The following is a 24,337-nucleotide window of genomic DNA, read 5'->3' on the forward strand; positions in this document are numbered from 1 at the left end:
TCACCTGTCCTGTTATTTACTCAGTGTGTTTCTTTAAATGGACTCTTAAGTGTTTGTTATTTGGACAAATGTGCTTTGAAAAGAACTTCATGTACCTATTTTATTTTGTTAGTTTGGGAGGGCTAGAGCAATAGCACAGTGGTAGCACAGGAGGGTGTTTGCCTTGCATGCAGCTGACCTGGGTTCGATTCCTCCGCCCCTCTCGGAGATCCCGGCAAGCTACCGAGAGTATCTCACCCGCACGGCAGAGCCTGGCAAACTACCAATGGCGTCTTCGATATGCCAGAAACAGTAACAACAAGTCTCACAATGGAGACATTACTGGTGCCCACCTGAGCAAATTGATGAGCAACGGGATGATAGTGATACAGACAGTGATACAGGGGCCACACCCGGCAGTGCTCAGGGTTCACTCCTGGCTCTACACTCAGGGGTCACTACTGGACGGGCTCAGGGGACCATACAGGGTATAGGGACTGAACCTGCACCAGCTGCATGAAGACAAGCTCCCGGCCCACTATATGATCTCTCCAGCCCCTATGTACCCATTTTAAATAGAAAACCAGAGACACTTGCTGTGGGCAGAAAGAACTGAAGTATTAACTAGTGTAAAGCAAATGCTGCTGCTTCTACTGGTGGCCAGGCCTACCTCTGGCCAGGCCTGCTGTCTGCAGAGGCTGGGCAAGGCCACTTTGCTCACTGTTAAACAACAGGGATTAGTGCCAGCTGGGGGGGTGTGACAGCCACACTGGCACCAAACTGGGATTATCCCCTTGAAGGAAAAGGATTGAGAGAGACAGAACTGAAAAGGGATTATCTTGCCCCTGGGCAGGGCTGGTACGTCTCACAGCAGAGGGTCCAGGTCCCCTGGGGGTGCATAAGGGAGGTGCAGGGAAGCAGCTGAGGCAACGGGGCTCCTCGGCTGTGCTGTCGGCACTGCTTTAACATGTCCCCACCCAGGTCATTTCTAGCCTCAGAAAAAGACACGGTTGGTTCCTGACCTGCTGTCATGGATACCCGCACCCCTCCACCTGCAGACCCCTACTGGCAACTGACCAATCATCGAGTCCCCTATGGTGGTCACTATGCCCCAGTAGGCACCACATTGCTGGGGGGTGTGGGGGGTATGGCAAATGGCTAAAGTACCCCTTGGGTTGCAAGAGGAGTATGTGCATTAGGAAGCTGGATTCTGGCTGGGGGAGATGACTAAATAAATCAGAGGGGTCATTTTTGTTTGTTTTTGGTTTGTTTGGGGGCAACACCCGGCAGTGCTCAGGATTTACTCCTGGCTCTGTGCTCAAGGATCATTCCTGGTGGTGCTTGGGGGCCCATAAGGGGTGCAGGGGATCAAATCTCAGTAGGCTGCATGCAAGGTAAGAGCCCTACCTGTTGTACACTCTGTCTAGCATGAGAGGACATTTATGACTCAGAGCAGTCACCCAGAATAGCCAAGAGGGTTCTGTTGGCTATTCTTTTGCTGCTGTTGTTGGCTATTTGTTGGCCATTCAGGTGGCAGGGTGTTGGCTGAAGACTGGGGAAAGGCACAAGTTGGCGACCCTGGAGGACACAGGGTGAAGAACCACCAGTCCATCAGGGGTGGGTGAGGAGGCCAGGGCAAAAGACAGACTGACAGTGGCCCCCTCACAGCTGGGCGAGGCAGGCGAGGCCCCACCTGGCCCCGGCCCATGTGAGACCAGTTCCACCCGGTTGTGTCCCTCCTAGGGGGCCTGAGCGAGCCGGTCCGTGGGTTAGTGATGGCTGCTCTGGTCATGTCCTTCCTCAGAAGCAGAAACTGCTCCCTACTGAGCCCCTTTCTCCCACATGCATGCATCAGCCCGGAGCCAGAACTGTTTGGACCCAGGTGTCCAGGCAGCTTGTCCCCTTCCCTGGTGGACAGGGCAGGCGCAAGTTCCATGGAAAGATCAGTGAGGCAAGGCCAGGGAACAGCGCTGAATGTGTGGGTCCTTTCTCCCGCTGAGCTCTTGGGGCTGGCGACCCCGCATGCAGTGGGATCCAGCTCAGTCTGCCTCAAGGGCTCCAAGTTTCTATTACAGCAACACATATTTTTGGACTTAAAAAGCCACATCTTCCTGAGGAGATTAGAACCCCCTGCTTGCCTTAATACCAGTGATACTGGATGGGGGAGGACAGGCCCGCACGGCTCCACCCCTTCTTTCCTGTCACCCCCTCAGAATGCACGACACCCGCTCCCACACCCAGTACCCTGCCCTTTTCGTTCTGCTTGTTCTGGGGTCACACCTGGCAGAGTCTGGCTGGGCAGCACACTGGGGATCACTCCTGGGGGTGCTCTGGAGACGGAACCCAGGTCGGCTGTGTGAAAGGCACATGCCTTCGTTGCTGAACCATCTCACTGGATCCCACTTGAGGCTAGTGGAAGACTCTTGTAGCAGGGTCCCAGTCTCTTACACCAGCGCTGGGGACCATCTAGTGCCCTGTCTGTCCCTCCCCCACTGCTCTGGACTTCCCACTACTGTTGACAGGTCTCAAAGATGCACCTCGTACCTACGCCCCAGCTGCAGCCCTCCCACAGGACCCCAAGTTCTTGTTGTCCTCTCTCCATCCCTCCTCCCAGCTTCTCATTCTCTCTCAGGGCCCAGAGTTCACCCCACCCCCCCACCCCTGTGGAAAACCTCCTCCTCTCCCTGCTCTCCACGCCAGCCACCTCCCTGACCCTCTCACCCCACCTGCTTGGTGCCCCACTGAAGTCCTTGATCTTGATCACATCCTTGTGAAGAAGAGGCTGGAAGGGGAGACAGCGTGCACTGGGTACCCGAGGGGCCCTAGATCAGCAGCAGCCGCAAGTCCTCAGGCCCTTCTCCATGCCCACCCTGCAAGGAGCCCCTGGACCCTCACTGTGGGGCAGCTGCAGGACAGGAGCTTCAGGTTGGCCTGCCTGGAGCTCTGCCGAGGGGTCAGCAACTCCGTCCCCAGCCTGGCCTCCGGCTTCTTTTCTCCCAGCTGTGGTGGATCCAGGCTTTAACACCCTTTAAGTAGAAGGACCCAGTCTTTCCCTTTCCCTTTCTATTATAAAACAATAAAAAAAAAAAAACACTTCTGGTGATTCCCACGTTATCACAGATACTTTTTAAAGTCCTGTTAGTAGCCAAAAGTTGCCCTCAGATTTGGAACTGCTGGCTGGTCTGTGGACTGAAAGGTGACTTAAGGCAGGGAATCACAGAAATGATAAGTATGTACCTCAAACACGTAGTTATGACAGAAACACATACATTCATCTGTCAGGCTGCGGCATTTTCTTGGAGCACAAGTCACTTCCTGGACCGGTAGCCACTCCTTGCACCGACAACAGCACTGCCGAAGCCACGTTCAGGTCCACTTTCATGGGACAGGGGTGACAAAGAAACCCCAACCCTATCCGAGGTCATCAGAGCTCCCTGTCCCTGAGCCGACAGTGTCTTCCCCACCCCAAGCCTCAGCGAGCTTCCAGCGGGGCTTTCCACAGCATCCACTTCGTTTCCATAGAAACCCTCTTTACATTCACATTTCAGCAGTTTATGTAACATTTTAAGGCCGAAAATCTCAATGACTAGCACAACCAGCAGACAGAGGTTTGGGGCACACACAGCTGACTCCAGGGGGTGCACCAGAGGGCGAGCATGGCACTCCCCTGTCAGACACGGACGGTCGGCCCTGAGGAGGGATGGCGTCTCTGCCTCCAATGAGCGCCAGGGAGAGGTGCGGGTAAAACGGGTTTCCAAGCACCAAGGTTTCTGGAAATGACTCTGCACTTCTTTTATAACAACAGCTACTACAAAAGTTAAAAAAAAAAAAAAAACAGTAGCATGTGCAATTGCGTGAGTACTACTGACTTGGGGCTTGGGGACACAAGGCTCCGTGTATGTGTGTGTGTGTGTGTGTGTGTGTGTGTGTGTGTGTGTGCACGCACATGTCTGCCTATTTGTGTCTGTGTGTATCTGTGTGTGTGTGTGTGTGTGCCTATTTGTGTCTGTGTGTATGTGTGTGTGTGCGCGTGAGAGAGAGAGAGAGAGAGAGAGAGAGAGAGAGAGAGAGAGAGAGAGAGAGAGAACATGATGGCAGGAAAGTGGTTCTTTGCAGCCATTCTGGTCACCAGGCCTCGCCGCTAAGTTGTCTTACACTGTCCCTCTCAGCCTGCCTAACTGACCAGGCACCAGGAGATCTGTGATAGGTCACCCCTGAAAAGCAGCCCACTTTCTACTGATCTTGGAGTCAAAGTCCAAATAGATGGGAGAAGGATTGGGGGTGGTGTGTGGAGCCCCCCAGCTGCATCCAGGCAGGCCCTAGCCAACGGCTCTGCCCTGGCTAGGCAGCATCTTAGCTGGGCTGAAGGCCAGGGAGGCCCTTCCCTACTCTCCGGTATTCTCTGTGGCTCTCATGCTCTCAGCTCCCGGGGCTGCCTGGACAAGGTATGGTTTAATACTGCCCGAGAAAAACCGACTCGGGAGGAACCATGCCAGAGATTTCTGTGGGCCAGGAGTAAATTAATAAAAGCAGAAAGGTTCCCTACACTAGGGGAAGGAGGAACCTAGGAGGCACAAAGAGGTGGGACCTTCAAGAAGAGCAAGTGGAAGGGGTTCCTGCCTGAGAGAGAACCTGGCTCCCCAGTTTCCACAGCAAAGGGAACCACTGACTCTCAGTCGGACCCCAGGGCTCGACAGAACTGATTTTACCCTTCTGAGTCTGGGGTCTTCCTTACCTCAGAGCTCAAAATCCCATAATCCCATCCTTGCGTGCTGGTTACCTCCATGTCAGACCCTCTCTGGAGGCATTTCCATTTGCCTCCAGAAAGTGAATATACCTCCTACCCTGCTTCTCCACTGGCGACAAAAGGAGACAAATGGAGACAAACCCAATGGTGCCTGATGTGACTGTGTGGGAGACGGGGCCCTTTGTGGCTATTTTCAGGGGAGCTACCAGTGCCATACCTGCAACAGTTGGGAGTCCTAGAGCAACAGCTGGTGGTGGTGACGGCCATGTGGGGCCTGAAGGGCACACTCAGGGGCTTGCACATCCCAGGCATGTTGCTCTGGGAAGCAACTCCCCTTCCCCACCCCCACAATTCGTTTCTCTTTACGACCCCTTCCCCATAACCTGCTTCCAAGCCTCCTAAGCCAGTGATGTGTCTTCTTTGCCTAGATGTATCTAGAAGGAAGTAGCTACTAATAAATCTACTTCAGCTCCTTGACAGGGCAAGAGGGAGTGATGGTATGTGGGGAAGAGGCAGCCAGAGAGGTTGAGGAATCTTCAAGAAAGGCCTTCAGCCTTCCTCTGATGGACACAGTACAAATGTGACTACTTCCTGTCTGGCCTTGGCCAACCCTAACTCTAGCCAGATGAAGATGCCTCTTAGTCGGCTAGGTCCAGTTGCTACCACTACAAGTGTCTCCACCTTCCATCCTACCCTGACCCTGAGGTTCCCTTCCTAAGTTATGGACCTCACCCGTGACCGAGCCCATCCTAGCCATCCTGCGCAAGTGACAGGGCATTTACCAAAGAGCTGGCCTGTCAGAATCCTGGCTACAACCTACCCTTCTGCCCCAGTGTTTCAGCAGCCATGGTGGCCACATCCTCCACTACCCACTCTGCATTAGACCAGCTTGAGACCAGACTCCTACACCCCACACAGAAGCCTCACGAATTCCGGAAGCTAGAGAGGGTGATGGGCACAGCATGGCCAGGGGGCAGATGATGCTGGCGGTACGCAGGGGGGTCCCATCAGTGCTCTCATACCACCCTCCCTGCCATAGAATAGGGCTGGGGCTGTGCAGGCGTGTGTGCAGTTATCATAGAGGAAATCAATGCCTGGCAATGGCCCAGTGTTTAAGGGAAATGAATAGATTTTGGCCGAGGACAAAGAGTTTGATTAATCAGAAATTGGATAATGGAGGCAACACTCTAATTATTTTTCTTCCCAGCATTTTATCAGAAAATATGTTTGCACAGCATATCAGAGATACTGGAGTGGGTGAGAGGGGCGACCACGCTGGCCGAGAGCCCAGCTTCAGAGCATGGCCACCACACCCATACTCGCCCGGGGTCCTGGGTCACTCTACAGAGTCAGTGGTGGCACCAGGGGCAGAGAGGATGAACCAGAGGCCACATATAGCTGGAGCAGCTGGGATCACAGAGGATGTGGCACGGGGGAGGGGAGGGGACAAGGATGAGGAAGTTAGCATTGAGGTGGACCACCTCAGCAAAAGGTCCCTGATGTGGGGACAGCTGTTTGCGTTGGCCCCACCACCTCCCTGCCATTCTGCCCTGCCCATCCCTTATTAGCAGAGTGACGGGGAGAAGTGACTGTGGCATCATCAGCTCAGGTCAAGTGGAGCCAGGGTGAAAGCTGTGTGTCAGGACAAAGTCTACAGAGGGCCTCTCTCATTAACCTGGAGCACTTGTCTGTCTCACCCCTGGTGAAACAGGGCTGCAGTCAGATGGGATCAGTGGGTCACCAGGACTCAGAACCTTTTGACAGCTGCTGCTTAGTCTCTCCACTTCCTCCCCATACTTTGCTAATTTTTCTTTTGGAGGGGGGGGAATGTGAGAGGCCACGCCCAGCAAGCTCAGGGCTCACTCCTGGCTCTGCACTCGGGAATTGCTCCAGAAGAGACACAGGTGACCATCAGGGTTGAACCTAGGTTGGCCCTGTGCAAGGAAGTGCCCTCCCCATGGTACTCTTGCTCTGACCCCCTGCTTCCCGACTTCTACAATACCCAGAACCCAAACCACACAAGTCTGCCCTCATTTCTGTGGTCATCTGGTCTCCCAAGTCCAGGCAGGCTTCCTGGGGTTCTCCCCTGGAGCAGAGTTCAACAGGAGACTCCCACTTCACAGGAGGACTGAGTTTCTACCTTACTCTCTCCCTTGCTCATTCATTTATTCCTTCAATCGTTCGTGGTAAGGAGAGAGGATCCCCTGGGTTGAGACAGCCAGCCATGACCAGCACTGGCCGTGAGACTCAGGATGCTGGCTGGAAAGCATTGCAGGGGGTGTGGGGGGAGGGCCAGTCCTCCTCTAAGAATCCAGGGGGCAGACTGGGTGTCCAGGGAGAAGCATGTAACAGACACGCAGAGCCAGCTGAAGCTGCCACACCGAAAGTGAGGGCGCCATGAGGAGAGAAAGCGCTTGAGCATAAAGGAGGCTGCCAGGGGCTGGGCTGGCCACTGGTAGACCTCGAATAGGTGGGGCACTGCACCCCGACGCATGGGTTCCAGGGAAGCCATGTCTTGGCACTGCATTTCCACCCTCCTCTCTCCTGTCACCGAGAGCCCGAATCTTGGCCTAGGTGCATTCCTGCCATCGCTCAGAGAGGCTCAGCACAGCCCTGAAGGCAGAGCCCTCTAGCAGGGTACTGAGCCCCATCCCAGAGGCCCTTACACCCTTCCCCCCTGTGCCCCCCCCCCCCCGCTGCCTTTTAAGGGAAAAAAAATATTGAGCTGGGGAACATACCACGATCGCGGCAGGTCGATACTCATCTCTGGCTCTAAATGCCTCCAAGGAACCTGCGCGCTTGCAAGAACGATGACCCAAACCCTGCGAGTCCTCGCCGCCTGGGCTCAGGCCTCCGGGGCCTCTCGTCCTCCTCGGCCCCGGGCCCCGCGTCAGCGCGACAGCTCCTCGGGGTCGCCTCCTCCCTTCCCCCCGGGGGAGGAGACCCGACCTCAGGCTGCTCCCGCAGGTCGCCCGGCCCAGCCCCGGGTCCGCGCCAGCGCCTTCGCTGGGGCGCCCCGCCTGGCACCGCATCTCCGGCGGCCCCTGCCACCTTCGCGGGCCAGCAGCTGCCCCCTCCCACCGGCTGCTCCGCCCGGCGGGCGACCCATCCCTAGCACCTGCCTGGCCTCCGGCCGCCCCTTGCCCACCTCGCGGGCATCCCCGCCCTCGCCACTCCCCACCCCGGCCGGGCATCCCGGGTGCAGCGCCCCCGCACCCCCCGGGTCGGGCGGATCCCCGGCACAAAGGCCTAGTGGGGGTGGGGTGGCCGCCCGGGTCGCACTCCCGGGTCCCCAGAGGCTTCGCTGCGCGCCCCGGCAGCTGGTCCGCTTACTCACCTTCGGGCCGCGGCAGCGAGCATCAGCCAAGCTGCTCCAGGCGGGGCGGGGCGGGGCGCGGCGGCGAGCGCGGGGCCGCGGTGCCCTCGTTCCGCACGACGCGGGCGGCGGCGCCCGCGCGGGGACGTGACCGGACCGTGGGCGGCGCACACACCCGGGCCGGCCCGACTCCCTCCAGCCGCCTCCCGCCCGCCCGCCCGCGGGTCCGCCCGCCCCGCGCCGCGCCGCGCCGCCGCCGGCAGGGGGCGGAGCCGAGAGCGCAGCGCGTTGCCAGGCCAACGGCGGGCGGGGAAGGCCGGGGGGGTGCCGCGCGCCCGCCAGGCACCACGCGCCGGGCGCCGCCGCCCCGCCACCGAGCTCCAAGGACGCCGGTTATTGGACGTGGTCATCTGACGGATGTGGGCCCGGCCCTATGGTGACGGCCAGGGGCGGGGCCTCTGAGTCCCCGAGCCGCGGACTCGCGCCCGCCGTGTGCTCCGACGTCCACAGGACCAGGCTGCGCCACGGCCGGGACATCCACCCATTGCGACAGCCTCTCGCCGTCCCCGAGACCGGAGCTGCGAGCCGTGGATGAATTCGAATTCAGATCAGCCCTTTCCGCACCCCGCGACCTTGGGCAAGGGACTGAGCCCTCTGAACTTTTCTATTTCGCAAAGTAGGGTTAGCCGGTGGCCACCAGAATTGTCCCCACGGAAATCCGGGAGAAGGGACCCTGCAAACCGTACAGGTTCACACCGGTGTGGTTTTCTGCAAATGATCAAGAGTCACCTACGCATCTTTGCGACGCACACCCAGCTTGTAGTAGTGTAGTAGTGACTTCTTAGGGTCCTTGTCAATCCTAGCCACAGAAGAGAGAGGGGAGAGAAGGGTCCAAGAGCGGTCTCCCAAACCAGACAAAGGAATGCGAAGAAGCACAGTTAAGTCCAGGTTCCAATGGGCTATTAGAGAGCTCAGCAAAATGCATCAGAGAGAGTCCAGTTCTGCTTTCATGTCAGGGAGAGCACCTCTGTCTTCAAAACCGTTGGCCCTCACTCATTTTTTCTTGGAAATCTCAGGCCTGTGGGCCAACACCACTGCCATTCTATTACTCTGAGCTGAAGCTTTGAGCCTCCAGGAACATCTCTGGTGAATTGAAGATGCTCCCAGCAGACACCTTATTTGCTTTACACCTTCTTGGTCAAAATACAAGGTTCACTCCACTTATAAGCAGAAACACATGCTGACACTCAAAAGAAGTAGATGGGGTAGTGGGCCCAGTCAAAGTCTGGGGTGAGAAAGGAGGGCGAGGGGTCTGGCTCTGCTAGCTGGACACCATGACATCTCTTCCTCGTCTCTGCCTCTTTGGGAAAGTTTCTTTTGCTGTGCAATGGGAAACATTATACTGCACACTGCAGGTGCTGCCGAAATAGCAGGGACAGGGTGCATATTGGATATGGGCATTCTGAGCATGTGACCCAGTACATTGCTCGCTGAAGGTGACCCGATGGAGACCAGAGGAATGTGTTTGACAACTGAGAGGCTCCTTTGTGTATATTCTCCCCACCTCCCGTAGCACCAGGAAGGGTCAGGCCAGGTTTCTGCCCAACACCACAGAGAGGCCAATGAGAGTAGAAAGACAGTGGGTAAAGGCGCTGGCCTGCTCGACTCAGGAGAGAGGACAGGCCTGACCAAACTCTGTCACTTGCATATTTTTGGTTAGTTCTCTCATCTCTAATCATCAACTGGGACACATAGACTGTTCCCAAATGGTGCTTCTGAGGATTAACTCATAGAAAATGCACATTAGCACATTTACAGATGGGCAAGCCCAGTTAACTGTAGGATCAAGGACCCGAATAGAGCTGTTTGCTGGGGAAACCGAGAACAAGTGCACTGATTCCAGATAATACCAGTGTCATATCAGAGGCTATGGAGAGAACCAATGGGGCAGCTGGCTGCTACCTTTCACCTGGCCTTGGGGAATACCTCAAATTGAGAGGTCACCTAGCATCAACCTGTGATCTTAGTCCTTTCTATAGCATTCATATACTGATGCTAATCCTTGGTAGCAGGCGACACTGAGATTCAAATAGAACTGCCCAATAGGCCCTCCTGGATCCTGGGTGTAGACAGACAGAGGCAAATAACTTCCTTGTTACAGACTTTGATGCTGGTAAGGGAGACCCGCCAGGACTCCAGGCCATGTGGCAGGAGGGAGACTGAGCACCAGGTCAGGATTTTGCAGGAGCAGGTGCCTGGGTGGAGGTTATAGTAGGACTGAAAATGATCCTATAGAGGTCAGGAAAGAAATGACAATGGCAGTGGGCAGGAAGGGGCATGAGGCCTGGAGGAACCCAGAGAAGATCCAATGCAGCTGGATTCAGGGAGCCTGTGAGAATGCCAAAACACGAGCTAGGGGTGAGGCTGGGGGACTACACAAAACTAAATTGGACAGTTGCCACAGACCCAGGGCATCTGGGCCTGTTTTGTCGGTCCATCCTGAGGCCAGGAAAAGTCACACTGGGCTGGTTTTTAGAATGACCTTCTGAAATCCAGATTGATGGCAAGTTTATATTTCATAATTTTCTACAGTAGGCATAGTCCCACAATGATAGCCAAAATGCCACTAGCTTTCCCAGAGAAGGTAAGGCGGAAAAGACAATCCATGAGACCAAGCTTAGCAAAGGGCTGTGGGGTTCTCTGGGCCACCATCTAGGATGCAGAAATAACCTATGTAAGAACAGACGTTTGGGGAAGGAATGGTACTTGCTAAGTGGTTGGAGAGGTGTCCCAGAATCAGTGAATGGAGCGCCTCAGAACCTAGGGTGAGAGTGTCTGTAGGAGAACGATGTCATCAGCCGTCACTTGCCACCGCAGACCAGGTAAATCAAGAACAGAGGTCTCCACAGAGGCAGACACAGACAGGTGTGGGGTCATGCATCAGGAGTTTGAGGCTTGGAGACTATTCAGAGCTAAATTGGACAGGTGCCATGGACCCTGAGCAGCCGGGCTGGCTTTGTAGTTCCATCCTGACTCCTCACTGGAGAGAATGCTCCATGGTCAGATGCCACCTACTAGTTGTTCCTGAGATAGAAAGTAACGCTAGCGATTAGGTTCCTTGTACCTTGCTAACTACTACAGAGGGTTCCACGCCATGGGCATAGTGACCCCTCAATCCCCATTCAGCTTTCTGGCTCATCAGCCGCAAGTCTATCCTGGCATATCAACTACACCAGATTGGAGTGTCCATTCCTTTACCCCATACACTTCAAGCTCTAGCAGGTCTAGTTTCTCATTCAGGCTCTTCTTCCTGTACCTCCAGAACTGCCAGAACCCTGGAATGCCTCTGGTACACACGTGTTGGCCCGTGCTGTACAGACCAGCGCATTTCCCTACTCCCTGAGAGGGGACCACTGGCAATGGTCTCCTCCTGCTGGCCCTTCTCTGCCCCCCATGAATTGTCCTGCTCCCCAACTTCTGAACAGCTAGTTCTAAGACTTCATCGGGCAGGTGGGCGGGTTTCTCTTGGTTGTTTTCTTGAAGGGTCTGTGTCCACCCAACATACCTTGCACAAACCATTTGTAGATCTGGGTTAGTTAAAAATAGGCTGTTGTACCACTCTCCTTTTAGCTAAAAAGAAGCAAAGTGAACAAGCAGAGAGGCACAACCGCCAAGGATTTTATTTTTAATTCACTCCCTCTCTCAGAAACCAACCCCTTTCCTAGTGTCCAGATTTCTAAGAGCAGAGGCTAAGCACAAATGCCCAAGAAATGCCGTCCAAGGTATTGAGCTCCTGTTTTTTTTCCCTATTTGCCATGTGACCTTGAGCACTTGGAGTACCTCTCCGGGCCTGTTTCCTCACTGGTTCCTCAGCAATGTGTGTGTGATGGAGGATTCGGGGTTAGATAGGTATTAGGGGTGGGTAAAGACGATCTGAAACTTTTTTTTTTGGGGGGTGGCACTCGCAGTGGTGCTCAGGGCTTACTCCTGGCTCTGCACTCAGGAATCACTTCTGGCAGGCTCAGGGGTCTATGTGGGATGCTGGGGATTGAACCAGGGTCAGCTGCATGCAAGGCAAATGCCCTGGTCACTGTGGGTCCATGCCTCATCTCCAACTATTGGACTTTCTGTCATGGCTTCCCTCAACTTAGCCTCTGACAGTCCTTTACTCCAGCAGCAACTCCTTCTTCCAGGAGCCTCCTGGAAGCCGAGAAGTGAGGCCCCAATCAAGCCCTGATTTGATGATAATAAATTCTTTCCTACTGGGCCTTTGCTCATTACCCCCAGCAAGAACAATCAGCATCTCCAGCAATACAATGCTTGGAAGCTGTGAGCGGGAGAGGGGACATCTACCCAGTCATGACTGAGATGGGGACCTGTGGGCAGATGAGCAGGAGCAGGAGACCCAGGCTGCTGTCTGCAGAGTGGCTGATTGGAGGGAGCAGAGAGGGCAGAGCTTGTGGGGCCCAAGGCTGCAGGATAGGGACTGTAGAACTTTGTCCTTGTGGTTCACTGTCGCTTCACTCCTCATCCCACAGGTCCTTAATACAGAATTAGGACCTTGCTGTTCTACGCCCAAGGGTTCTGAGCACACAGTGACAAGTCACTGACACCCACTACCCTCTGGTACTGCACAATTCTTGGCCGGGGGGAACCCTTGTAAACAGCTCAGAGAAGGTCAAGTTCCTTGCCCAAGGTCACATCTAGGGTTGGATACTTTTCAGGGACCAGTCTTGGCTCTTTGGGAAATCAATATTCAGTCTTTTTTTTCTTTTTTGGTCACACATGGTGATGCACAGGGGTTACTCCTGGCTCTGACTCAGGAATTACTCCTGGCAGAGCTCGGGGAACCATATAAGATGCTGGGAATTGAACCCGTGTCGGCTGCATGCAAGGCACCCTCCCCGATGTACTATCGCTCCGGCCCCTCAGTATTCAGTCTTAAAGAGTCAATCTCCTGGAAGTAACAGGAAACTGCTTTACCTGGGTGTGAGTGTTCTGAGACACTCACCACCAGGCCAGAGCTGGCTTTTCCACTGGGAGGAGCTGCCGGGGGGGGGGGGGGGGGGGTGGAGGGGGGGTACTGGGAGCCACAGGGAAGGGTCTGGCCTCCAATCCCTCCCCCAGGGGCACCTGCCATTTTCTGTCCTCCAGGGGAAAGGGAGGAAGGCTGGCGGGGTGGTGTCTTCAAAGAGGAAATCCCTGGTACTAATTGGCACTCAGAGACCTTTGGGCTAATTAACCTGCTTATTTGTCTCTCTAGAGTAAATTAGAGGGTTTAGCTGGGGAGGGCGGAAGAGAGGTATTTGCCAGTGGCCACCTCCTTGGGGCTTTAGATTGCTCCACAGTGGGTGGTGTGGACTGCTGAGGAGGCAATGGAGGGGTGGGCTATGGGCCACAGAGCTGTAGTGAGAAGGGCCTTCTCCAGTGACATCCCGCTCCCCCGTCCCGTCCCCCCATAAGCGCTGCTATAGCACAGGCACACTGGGTCCCCAGAATACAGCTGGGCAGGTTCTGGCTTCTGGGGTCTCTTCAAGGCGGCCCCTACAATTTACGGGCAGGAGGGGCCTGGAAGGATCCAGGTGGCCCTGGCTCACAGGGAGGCTCCTACATGGAGCTTTTCCCAGGCCCTGTGCCCCAGAAGTACCCTATGGAGCCCACCCTTGGGGGCACCGGGTCCCTTGAGTGGAACCTATCAATCACATGGACTAGAGGCACAGCTCCTGGTGTTAGATAAAATGTGACTTGTTCATTCTAAAGCATCGATCTCAGGCGCCAACCCCAGCCAGTTGGTCCTCTAGGGATGCCCAGACTGATGTGGAAGCCCCCAGCAGCGTAGAGATGTTGCTGGCAGGCGGAAGGGGCCCGGCTGTCTTCCTTCCCTGGTTCTCTCTCGTGTGGGGAGATGGGGATGCGCGGTTGCCTCTGCAGGGCTGAGCTGCTCAGGGCGGTGCTGGCCCAGGGGTAGCTGCTATTTCCCAGGCTGCGGAGTGCCTTTGTGTTTCATGTTTATGTTTAATGCCAGTGCCCCCTCAGGCTACCGGTCACTATTGGGGGCCTCTGCTGCCTTGTGTCCCTGACTCCACCAGACACCCCCAGCTTGCTGGCTGCTCGGGATCCCTGTCAGCAGTGAAATTGGGGAGGGGCATTTTCAAATCATCCATTCAGAAGCCTACGTGCACCTCGCCTGGCTTGGGGGAGGCCGACTCAGGTTCAATGTCCTGTCCCGTCCTGCAGGGGCCCAAGGCATTATCAACAATGGCCTGATTCCCTCGCTCGTGTGGAAGCTGCAGCAGGAGAGCGAGGAGAACCAGGCCCTGCTCCTGGACACGCTGGCCTCCTGCCTGATGGTGGACGCCACCGCGGCCCTGAACACCCATGTGGTGATCTTCCTGAAAGAGAAGCTCGACAGTCTCAACAGTAAGATCCGTGTGAAAGCTGCCCGCACGCTTGCTGCCATCAGGTGAGGCTTCGTCTTGGGGGTGGGTGGGACAGACAAAGCAACCTTGTTGACCCAGCCACCTGCCTGGGTCGCTGAGGTCACCCTAGGTCACACCTAGGCTTGGATACTCTTCCGGGTCCAGTCTTGGCTCTTTTGGAAATCAGTATTCAGTCTTAAAGAGTCAATCCCTGGAAGCAACAGGAAGCTGCTTTACCTGGGTGGAGAGTGTCCCGAGACAAAGCCAGACCAGAGCACCAGAGGGCACCCTGAGGTCCTGTAGGTGCCCTGCGGGGGTGGGGGAGGAGGGCAGAAGAGGACTCTCTTCAGTTGCTTATGCTATGAGAGACCTGAAGGTGCCCTGAGCTTAGCTGTACCCCAGTAATTCCCCCAGTCTTGGGCACAGTGAGACCCATCCCCAAGAGGAAGGCAGGCACAGGAGCACAGCAGGTTAATCTGTGGGTCACTTAAGCAAGCACCACGTCTCGGGTGTTTGCTCTAGATTTGATAAGTTACAACCCTCTGCAAAGGTGATCACCTTTGCTTATGGATAGGGAAATGGAGAACTGGTGTCTAGTCCCTTGTGACCATCATCCCACCTCATTGAAGTTTAACCCTGGGCCCAGGAGCTAAGGAGGAAGATAGTTGTGTGGGGCGGGGGGCGGGCAGGGGGAGAAGGAGGCAGGCAGCGTGCAGCCCTAGACAGTGACACTTCTGGAAGATGGCAAGTCACTGCTTCCTGGCCCCTCTCCCTGTCCAGAGGTGTGGTGGTCACCTTGCCCTGCCCTGGTTCCTCTTGCATGCTTTAGTCCCATCTTTACTTCTGCCTGGGTTTACTGCAAGCACCGGGGTCTGTGTTTCTTTGTTTGCGGCCCCAGACCCCGGTTCCCGTGAGACAGGCAGTTATCAGTGTCCCACAACAGTATGAACCTTTCACATCTTTTTTTTTCTTTTTGGGTCACACCCGGCGATGCATGGGGTTACTCCTGGCTCATACACTCAGGAATTCCTCCTGGCAGTGCTCGGGGGACCATATGGGATGCTGGAAATTGAACCTGGGTTGGTCACGTGCAAGGCAAATGCCCTACCCGCTTGTGCTATTGCTCCAGCCCCTGACCCTTTCACATCTTTGCACGATGTTCTGTTCCACTGTGTTCAACCACTGATCCACCCTCCTTGGGAAATAGGACCCCTGAGCCCTGGTTCAGCAGACTAATATGCATGTCATTCCCAAGGCTTTAAACCAGTGGATCCAAACAGGGGGAGTCACCTCACCTCCACTCTTGGAGGCCCACAGCATCATCTGGACATATTTTTGGTGACTCAAGCCTGAGAACTAGATGATACTCTTGGCCTTGAGTGGGAAAAAATAAGGCATGTTACTTAATTCATAGGCCATCTCTTGTCAATAAATTATCTGGCACAAAATGTCAAGAGTCTGGTCCCAAGGTCGACCAACCCTGTTTTCACCTCAGTGTCTGGACCAGGTCCCACCACACGCTCGGTGCTCAGTCAGAACTTGGTGCTGGAGTAAAGGTGAAGAACCTCAGAGCGTGAGACTCAGACTCTGAACATTTGAACAAGGTCCCAAGACCAAGGGCTAGTGACTGGCAACCCTGTGCTTTCCAAGATATACTCCCAGAATGTAAAATTATATGTCTGGAGATGTTAGTGAGAGTTCGACCCACATGTGGGCTCTGTGGGTGAGGATTGAGGAAGGTAGATTAAACTAGGTGACTCCAATTTTATTATTATTTTTTGCTTTTGGGCTCACACTTGGTGTTGCTCAGGGGTTACTCATGGGTTACTCATTAAACACTCCTGGCAGTGCTCGGGGAACCATATGGGATGCCGGGAATCGAACCCAGGTCAGTCGCGTGCAAGGCAAACCCCCTACCTACTGTAGTAGCACTCTAGTCCCCTAGGTGACTCCGTTCTTTGCTGCGGGATGAATATGCACTGCATCACCTCCCTGGGACCCATGAGGAGTGTTTGTTGGGGCAGGAAATCCTTCTCCCTTAAGGACCTTATTAACAGTCTCACAGTTTGGGAATTCTCAGTTTACTCTCATTTTCACAGCTTCATGCAATGCTAGGATTCCAAGTGACCTAAAATCTCACCTCACCCAAATGTCCTACTGAGAGCGACTCCTCATCACCGTTTACCTTGGCAGCTTGCTCCCATTTGCATGGCACGGCCATTCCTGACAGTTTTGACTCCTATGGAATCAAAAGGAGTGGCCATGTGGCTTATATCCTGAGTCTTATTCCTCCTGCTTTGGGGCCCAGTGGGCACACATCTGTTTTCTTTTTTCAGTGATGCTTTAGGGAAAGGCTCCATCACTCCAAGACTCAGTTGTTCTTACCTCAGGAGTGCTGCTGAGCATGGAGGTGAGGTTGGAGCTCTCACAGGAACGCTCTCATAGAAGCCAAGCCAGCGATGGTCCAAATACAGATTGTTTCCTCTGGTGTCCCTTTGGGGAAGGTCCTAGGATGTACCTTACTTCTTTTCCCAAGTCCCCCCACCCAGCTATGTTTTCTCTGACCCAGCATCCCTCTGGAGGGTAAAAAGCAAGTGTGTCAATATGAAGTCATACCTATCCTGGTGAAGCTGCTACAAGACCAAGTGATGAAAGTGCAGGCCAATGCCGCGGGGGTCCTCATGTTTGCCACAGTGATCACTGAAGGTAAGGCAGCTATTGTCCGGGTGGGTCCATGGGGGAGGGAATCTCCTGTGTGGTCATCTGTGCTACCCAGGGATGTCATTGCAGCTTCTAGTATGTTGGCTGTCCTAGGAGCATCTGAAACTCTGGGCTTTGTGCTCAGCGTCCTCTGCCCATCAGAATATTCCTGCTGACTGGTTGAAGATTTTTAGAGTTCAGATCCCAGGCTTCACCATCCCTCTTTCCTGACCACAGCACCTTCAGGAACATGTAACCATTCCCTAGTCTTACAAACTAACACTGGTTCCTCTGTCCCTTCCCACCAGGCGAATAATCCCTGCACCTGGATTTTATGCTTCACACTTAGGCCCCTGGTGACTCATGATCCTGGAATTGATTTCCTGTCTCCTCATGATTTTATTTCTGAGTTATAAGTCCAGTGATCTTCAACCACTGATCCACTGACCAGGTCTGGTCCTTAAGTATAGAAATGTTGAAAACCCACGGTCTACCGGCTTGGTTATAGTGGCCAGTCCATGCACTGCTATGCAAGAGAGGTGCAGGTCTGCAGGAATAAATAGGTCAGAGAATGCTGCTTTAAGTAGCACTTGCTTCTATGGTGTTTTTTTTTATCAAAATTATTTTTCTCAAAGCAGAAGCAAGGACTAAATAAAAGTGCAAGATGATCTTACCCAGCTCCCAGGCCCAGACCAAGTTTTCTACTCTGAGTCACCCAAACCTTGTCTAACCTTAGGAATCCTGGCTGGGTTTCATACCTGGAGTCTGATCATGCAGGTTGTGAGCTCTGAAAATGGTCTGACATTCCCCACTGACCTCACCAGCCCTCATGCTTTTCAGATGACCATGGAGGACTGTCTGGGTCTATAACTTTGGATCAGTGTGCTGCAAAGTCCCCCTCTATCAAGTCAGTGTCCAACCTGCTACAAATGGGATTTGAGACACACTTGAGCAGGAGATGTCGGGCTGCCCCAGAGTTCATAGTCCTCTTTCATTCAGTCAGAGGAGTCTAGAGCACGACCCCCCTCTGAGTGTGTATCTCATGGGCATCTGCACAGTGTTTCTGCCCAGGGAAGTGCCCAGGGAGTATGAAACTACTTTTTTCAGGCAACTGAACCAAAGATTCAGCCATGTGCTTTGTCCTTGGCCGGATAATGGAGGTTCAGATGTCTCAGGCAAAGGCACTGAAGGCTGGCTGAGTATGAGAGTGATGAGTGAGATGGAGAAGTGCTATACATAGTGAGCAGAGGACAGGGCAAAGCGTCTGGCAAGGGAGGGGTGTTACCCTAAAGGCTGATGGAAGTTGGCAGACAATGGGAATGGTTGGACAAGTTTTGACTACAAAAGACAAGAGTTTTCGCTGAGCATGGCAAGAAGGCTGGGGCACAGGGCAGTCATACAGCTTTTTCACAGTAAGGATTGGGCAAAGTTTGGAGAGCTATCTAATTTTCATGGTCATGTCTGTATTCCACATGAGACTGTAAGTGCCACGAAGTCATATGAAACAATTTATATATATACATAGATATATATATATACATAGATATATATGTAGCACTATAACACTGTTGTCCCATTGCTCATCAATTTACTCGAGTGGGCACCAGTAATATCTCCATTATGAGACTTGTTACTGTTTTTGGCATATCGAATACACCACAGGTAGCTTGCCAGGCTCTGCCATGAAGGCAGGATACTCGGTAGCTTGCTGGGCTCTCCGAAAGGGACGGAGGAATCAGTCCCGGCTTGGCCGAGTACAAGGCAAAGAAAGACCCTACCTGCTGTGCTATTGCTCCAGTCCACATATATATTACTATATCACTGTCATCCCGTTGCTCATCGATTTGCTCCAGCAGGCACCAGTAACATCTCTATTGTGAGACTTGTTACTGTTTTCGGCATATCAAATACGCAACGGGTAACTTGCCAGGCTCTGCCATGCAGGCAGGATACTCTCGGTAGCTTGCTGGGCTCTCTGAGAGGGACGGAGGAATTGAACCCAGGTCGGCTGCGTGCAGGACAAATGCCCTACCTGTTGTGCTATTGCTCCAGTCCACATATGTACAAACACATATATTTTTTAAGTTTGGGTTCATTTTATGAGCTCAGAGATTACTCTTGGCTCTGAGTTCAGCGATCACTGCTGCTGGGAATCAAGGAACCATATGTAGTTCTGGGGATCAAACTGGGGTCAACTACATGCATGGGAAATGTCCTAACCCCTGTACTATCTTTTTGGCTCAACAATGTATATTTTTGTTCTTGGTGTAGGCTAGGTGTTCAGGAATGAATTTCACCTAAGTAAATTATTATATTTTAACTTTTATTTATTCATTTTTGGGTTTTGGGCTACACCCAGAGATGATCAGGGGTCACTCCTGGCTTTGCACTCAGGAATCACTCCTGGTGACATCCATGTATGGGATGCTGGGGATCAAACCTGGGTTGGCTGCATGCAAGGCAAGTACATATTCACTGTACTGTTGTTCCAGCCCCTATTTTTAACTTTTAAAAGACCATTTGTATTGTCTTGTGAGGTCTATTTTGCCACGCAGGCCCAGGGTGGATGAAGAAAGCCAGTTAGAAGTCTGGAAACGTTGAACATGAATGAATCTTGGCCTGGGATAGAGGCACATAGAGGTCCAGGGGTCTGTGTAGGTATGACACAGGGAATCTAGGTAAAGGGTGACACCTCTCTGAGCATGACTGGCTGTTGGGTAGGGGTAGAGCTGGGGGATGAGAGCAAGTGGGACTAAGGGGCTCCCTCAGGAACTCCTGGTATTGGTGGCCAACAGGCAAGTATGCAGCCCTGGACGCAAACGCCATTTACCCACTCCTGAATTTGTTGGACTCACCCTTGACCGAGGCGCGCCTGAATGCTGTCAAGACCCTCACCATGCTGGCTGAGGCCCCAGAGGGCCGGAAGATCCTGCGGGACTCTCTGGCCACCTTCCGAACCTTGGAATCAGATGACAGTATCTCTGTGAAGCGCGCAGCCAAGATTGCCATCAAGGTTATTGAGTGGACACCCTGACCCTCTCATGCCCCACTGGCACTGTGCCTCAATAAAATGACTGCATTTCTGTGTTGCATATTCTATGTTCACCTCCACCTGTCTTCTGCCAATGCCAGGTCTGGAACTGAGTCATGGGGATCTAGGTCATGACGGAACATAGGCTCAACCCTTCCTCAGGAACAGGGGGATGACATTTCTGCTCTCTTTGGGACCCTGGAATTTTCTCAGCAGCTAAAGAACATAACAATACTTAAGTTATGAGGTGAGGAGTTGTTAGGGAGGTGACTGGAAGAAAGAAAGACAGCAAGTCCAGGCACCCCCCAAACTCCCAATACTCAGATGACCAGTTCCTTAGGATTTCACTAGGCACTTCCCTATCCCGCCCATCTGCCCTCTTTCCACACTGCTCTGCAGGAAGGAATATGAAAGGTTGTAGTTCCACTTGGGCTTTTACTAGAAGTGGGTGAGCTTTAGGAAGACCTCCAGGGGACAAAAGATATTTCCCCAGACAGCTAAATTCTTCTTCAAAGCCAGGAAGTCACGGACAGGCCTAAGGTCCACCACATCCTGTGCCCTCCCCCCGCTTGGCCTTTTGGGGAGTCTCCCAGCTGTGCCTGACTTCTTATAAAACGTCACTTTGGTGAACCTGGCTAAGGAGGAAGCATGGGTAAGAAGCCAGAAATGATTCAGACCCTCATAAATCTCCTCTACCTACCATTGCCTGGTAGTCTCAAGCTAATTCCAACTTAAGCTAAGAAGCTGCAGGAGCTGAGTTTAGTTTCAGTGTTGAGCTGATTTGTTTGGGTTGAGCTGAAGCTTAATCTTTCTAATCTTCGCCTCTGAGTTTTTTTTGAGTCCCACCTCCCCACCATAAACAAGATTTCCCTCTTTCCATCACCCGCCAGCAGTCCCATTTCCTGCTGGACAGAACCTCCCCAAACTTGTGGGGTACCTGCTTCTGCCAGAATAAACACCGCCACCATAAACAGAATCCCTGCTGGAGTTCCCACTTGCAGTCCTTTTATTGATCACCAGGGGTCTTCGGTTTCTAACGAAAAACAGAGACATTTGTGTCCCTATAATTAGAGATTTAACACAAGTCCGCCCTCTCATTCTGAACGGGGACTCGCTGCTGCTGAGTTGAGCTTGGTTTCAGGTTAAATCTCATTTTCAAAAAAAAGGTCCCATATAGCTGAAACTTTTTCTTCATCCAGGAAAAAGAAGTTCAAGCAGCTCAGTGTTTTCCTATGCCAGCTCCTCATTTACGGATTACATGATCTCTATCACCTTCCCAAAGGACTTCGTGTAAGGTCACTAATATACTCTCTGCTAAGATCCTCAACTTTGGGGCTTGCTCCACAGCAGTAATCTAGATCTGGATGCTTGCCATAGGGTGCCTGGTTCGGTTGATCTCTTGGTCTCTGGAATTCTTTTCCTTTACTTTACCAGCAGGGTTATTATCTCTGCTGGCAACCCTCTTCCACCCTTGACAGTCTTATTTGCCTGTCTTTGGATCTTTTCTGCCAGGTTTCCGTTGTAACCTGGCTTGAACTCTGCTTCCTAACTCCTGAGTCTGAGTCTTTGGTTCTGTTCTCTTTAGATCTAAACCCTTTTTATCCATCTTAGCACCTACTTTTAATTGTCTCCAGGCAAGAGTTAATATCAATCCTTCACAAACTTCCAAAAAATAAAAAAGAAGGGAATACCTTCAAATCCTGATTGAGGCCAATATTTTTAAAATTTAATTTTTAATTTTATTTTCATAAAGTTGTTCAGTATTTGATTACATTTATTATTTGAACACCAATCCCACCACCATTACACCTTCCCACCACCATATTTCCATCCCAAACCCCAAGTCCCTCCCCAGAGTAGAGCAGAAATAATTTATTTTGTATTGCATTTTATAAATAATCCACTAAAAAATGAGACAAAAATGGTTTCTTAGAGGAAAGTGTGTGAAGATTGCTGTGTTTCACCCAGGAGCCATTAAGCCCTTCTCTAAGAGATTAGTAACATGCTATTAAAGGTTGAGTCTTGTGTGCTTATATCTATATCTGTATAAATATATTTCCCCCTAAGATCGGTTGCCTTCTACTTTAAACCCAATCAAATGTGGTGTGCTACTCTTGGTATATTGGTGGTATAAAGTACGAGATGTTGCACGGCCGCTAATGCGGTCCAGGAATAGATTCACTCATGGGTGAGGCTCATCTGAGCTTGTGGAGAGTGGCTGTGGGCATGGCATCAGTTGAGTTTTGGAGGTTTTCGGCTGCTGGGGCTGGCTCCCTTGGGGCAGGGTGGGGCCTCATCCACTCCCATCTGGGTTGCCCCAAATGAAATATATGAGGCTAATATCAACCTGATACTCAAACAAGATAAACACATCATAAGAAATTTATAGACCAACTTTATTTAGAGTGTATATACATAAATTCAACCATGTATTTGCAAACCAAATCAGCAACATGAAAAAGCATTATACATTATAATCTGTGTGGCCAACGGGATGTGTATCAGGAATTTAATATATGAAAGTGAACCAATATAACAATGGACAAAAGGATTCATATTAACAGATAATAATTGACTAAATATAAAGCCAATTAATGATAATGAAAGAAGAAAGTATCTTCAGATTAGGACTCAAGGGGAACACCTCAACATAACAAAAAATATTAGCAACAACTCACAGCTAATATCATGTTTGGTGCGTGAAAGTCTGAACACTTTTCCTAAAGATTAGTAACAACTCTCAAAACTTTTACTAAATGTTGCACTGGAGGTTCTAGCCAGGACAATTTGGCAAGAGAGGAAACAAAAGACATTCAGAGGGAGAAGAACAAGGACCAAGTGATTTTACTCATCGGTGGCTTGTAGAGAACAAAATAAAGGAATAGATAGTATCAGATGATGACAAGCTCAAGGTTTTTGATTACAAAAGCAGTATTACCAAACAGTAGGCAGGGAGAAGGAAGAGGAGGGCTAGAAATGACATAAGGATAGCACGATGGGGCCTTCTACATTTTGGTGGGGGCGGAGGTACAGTAACTGCATATCAAAGCCATAAGGGTTAACACGATTTTAACTATTTTACCTAAATCATAATAAAATAAAAAATATTAAAAAAAATTAAAAGACATCCAGATTGGGAATAAATAGACTGTCTCTAAGTGCAGGTTTCTTGATACTGTAAATGCAAAAACTCTAATTTGCCTTAAAATGATTAGAAATTTAAAGTTTAGCAATGTTATAGAATAGAAGATGATATGCAAAAGTAGTTTTTCTATAGCATGACCAAGTCAAAAGAAGGAAAAGGAATCCTATGTATAATGCCCTGAAAAAGAATCAAAGTATCTAGGAATAAATTTATCAAATGAATTGCATAACTTGTATACTGAAAATAAAATGCTGAAATGTTTTTCTATTTTAATCAGATTAGACAGAATCAGATAAGACCACTTGATATAGAAGGCAGTAAATAAATAGCTTCTTGTAGCTCAAACATGTCTCACGTGTGCTTGACGTTTTTATATCTTGTCTACTTTCCCTCCGGTATGAACTGTCTTTGGAACTGTAGAACGTAGAACTGTAGAATGTAGAATTTTTCTACATTTTGAAGTCCGCAATACCCCCCTCCCCCCTGCCTCACTCAAGTCCTGTTATTTCTTCTTGTTGGATGTACTTAATGCTATGCTTCCTGACACTAACGTGCCTATATCCGGTCCTCTCTGGGCAGATCTCTCTGGCAACAGCCTGCAAATATGATCCTGTCAGTTCTCTCAAAGTGCAACCAGGGACTCATCATCTTAAAACATATAACACTTGGGTGTCAGGCCCCTGCCCACTGTGCTCTCCCCACCGTCTGCTGTCCTCCCACACACAGGCCAAGTCTTGGTATCTTCAGTTATGCCCCACATTCTTGCCTCATGTCTTCCCACACGTTATCCCTTCTGTTATCCAGCGACTTGAATTTCTCCTTTTGTGATGGAAGCTTCCTCAGATGGCAAGGCTGGGCACAGTGAATAATACTTTCCTGTGAAATGTAGTGGATTCTAGTCCTCCCTAAAATTGTCCGGTGAAGTGTGACAATTCGCTGACACCTAGAAAGAAACCAGCATGCCATCGGACACAATGGCTCTCCTTGCTTGGACTTCATA

General features: G+C 51.7%; 2 protein-coding genes across 2 annotated transcripts in view; one reads left to right on the forward strand and one right to left on the reverse strand.

The window, feature by feature from the left end:
* The window catches only part of GNAZ (G protein subunit alpha z), a 44,345-nt gene extending 36,087 nt beyond the window's left edge, over positions 1-8,258 (reverse strand). Inside the window, exon 1 of the mRNA XM_055146630.1 lies at positions 8,064-8,258. The gene's annotated coding sequence lies outside the window, so the exon portion shown is untranslated. The remainder of the gene's footprint in view (positions 1-8,063) is intronic.
* Positions 1-20,195, forward strand: part of RSPH14 (radial spoke head 14 homolog) — an 82,529-nt gene extending 62,334 nt beyond the window's left edge. The window contains exons 6-8 of the mRNA XM_004619357.2: positions 14,280-14,505; positions 17,031-17,167; positions 19,957-20,195. Of these exons, the coding sequence (XP_004619414.2) occupies positions 14,280-14,505; positions 17,031-17,167; positions 19,957-20,195 (602 nt within the window). The remainder of the gene's footprint in view (positions 1-14,279; positions 14,506-17,030; positions 17,168-19,956) is intronic.
* The last annotated feature ends 4,142 nt before the right edge of the window (positions 20,196-24,337 follow it).

Source organism: Sorex araneus, chromosome 9 (assembly GCF_027595985.1).
Source record: "Sorex araneus isolate mSorAra2 chromosome 9, mSorAra2.pri, whole genome shotgun sequence".
NCBI classification, from domain to species: Eukaryota; Metazoa; Chordata; class Mammalia; order Eulipotyphla; family Soricidae; genus Sorex; species Sorex araneus.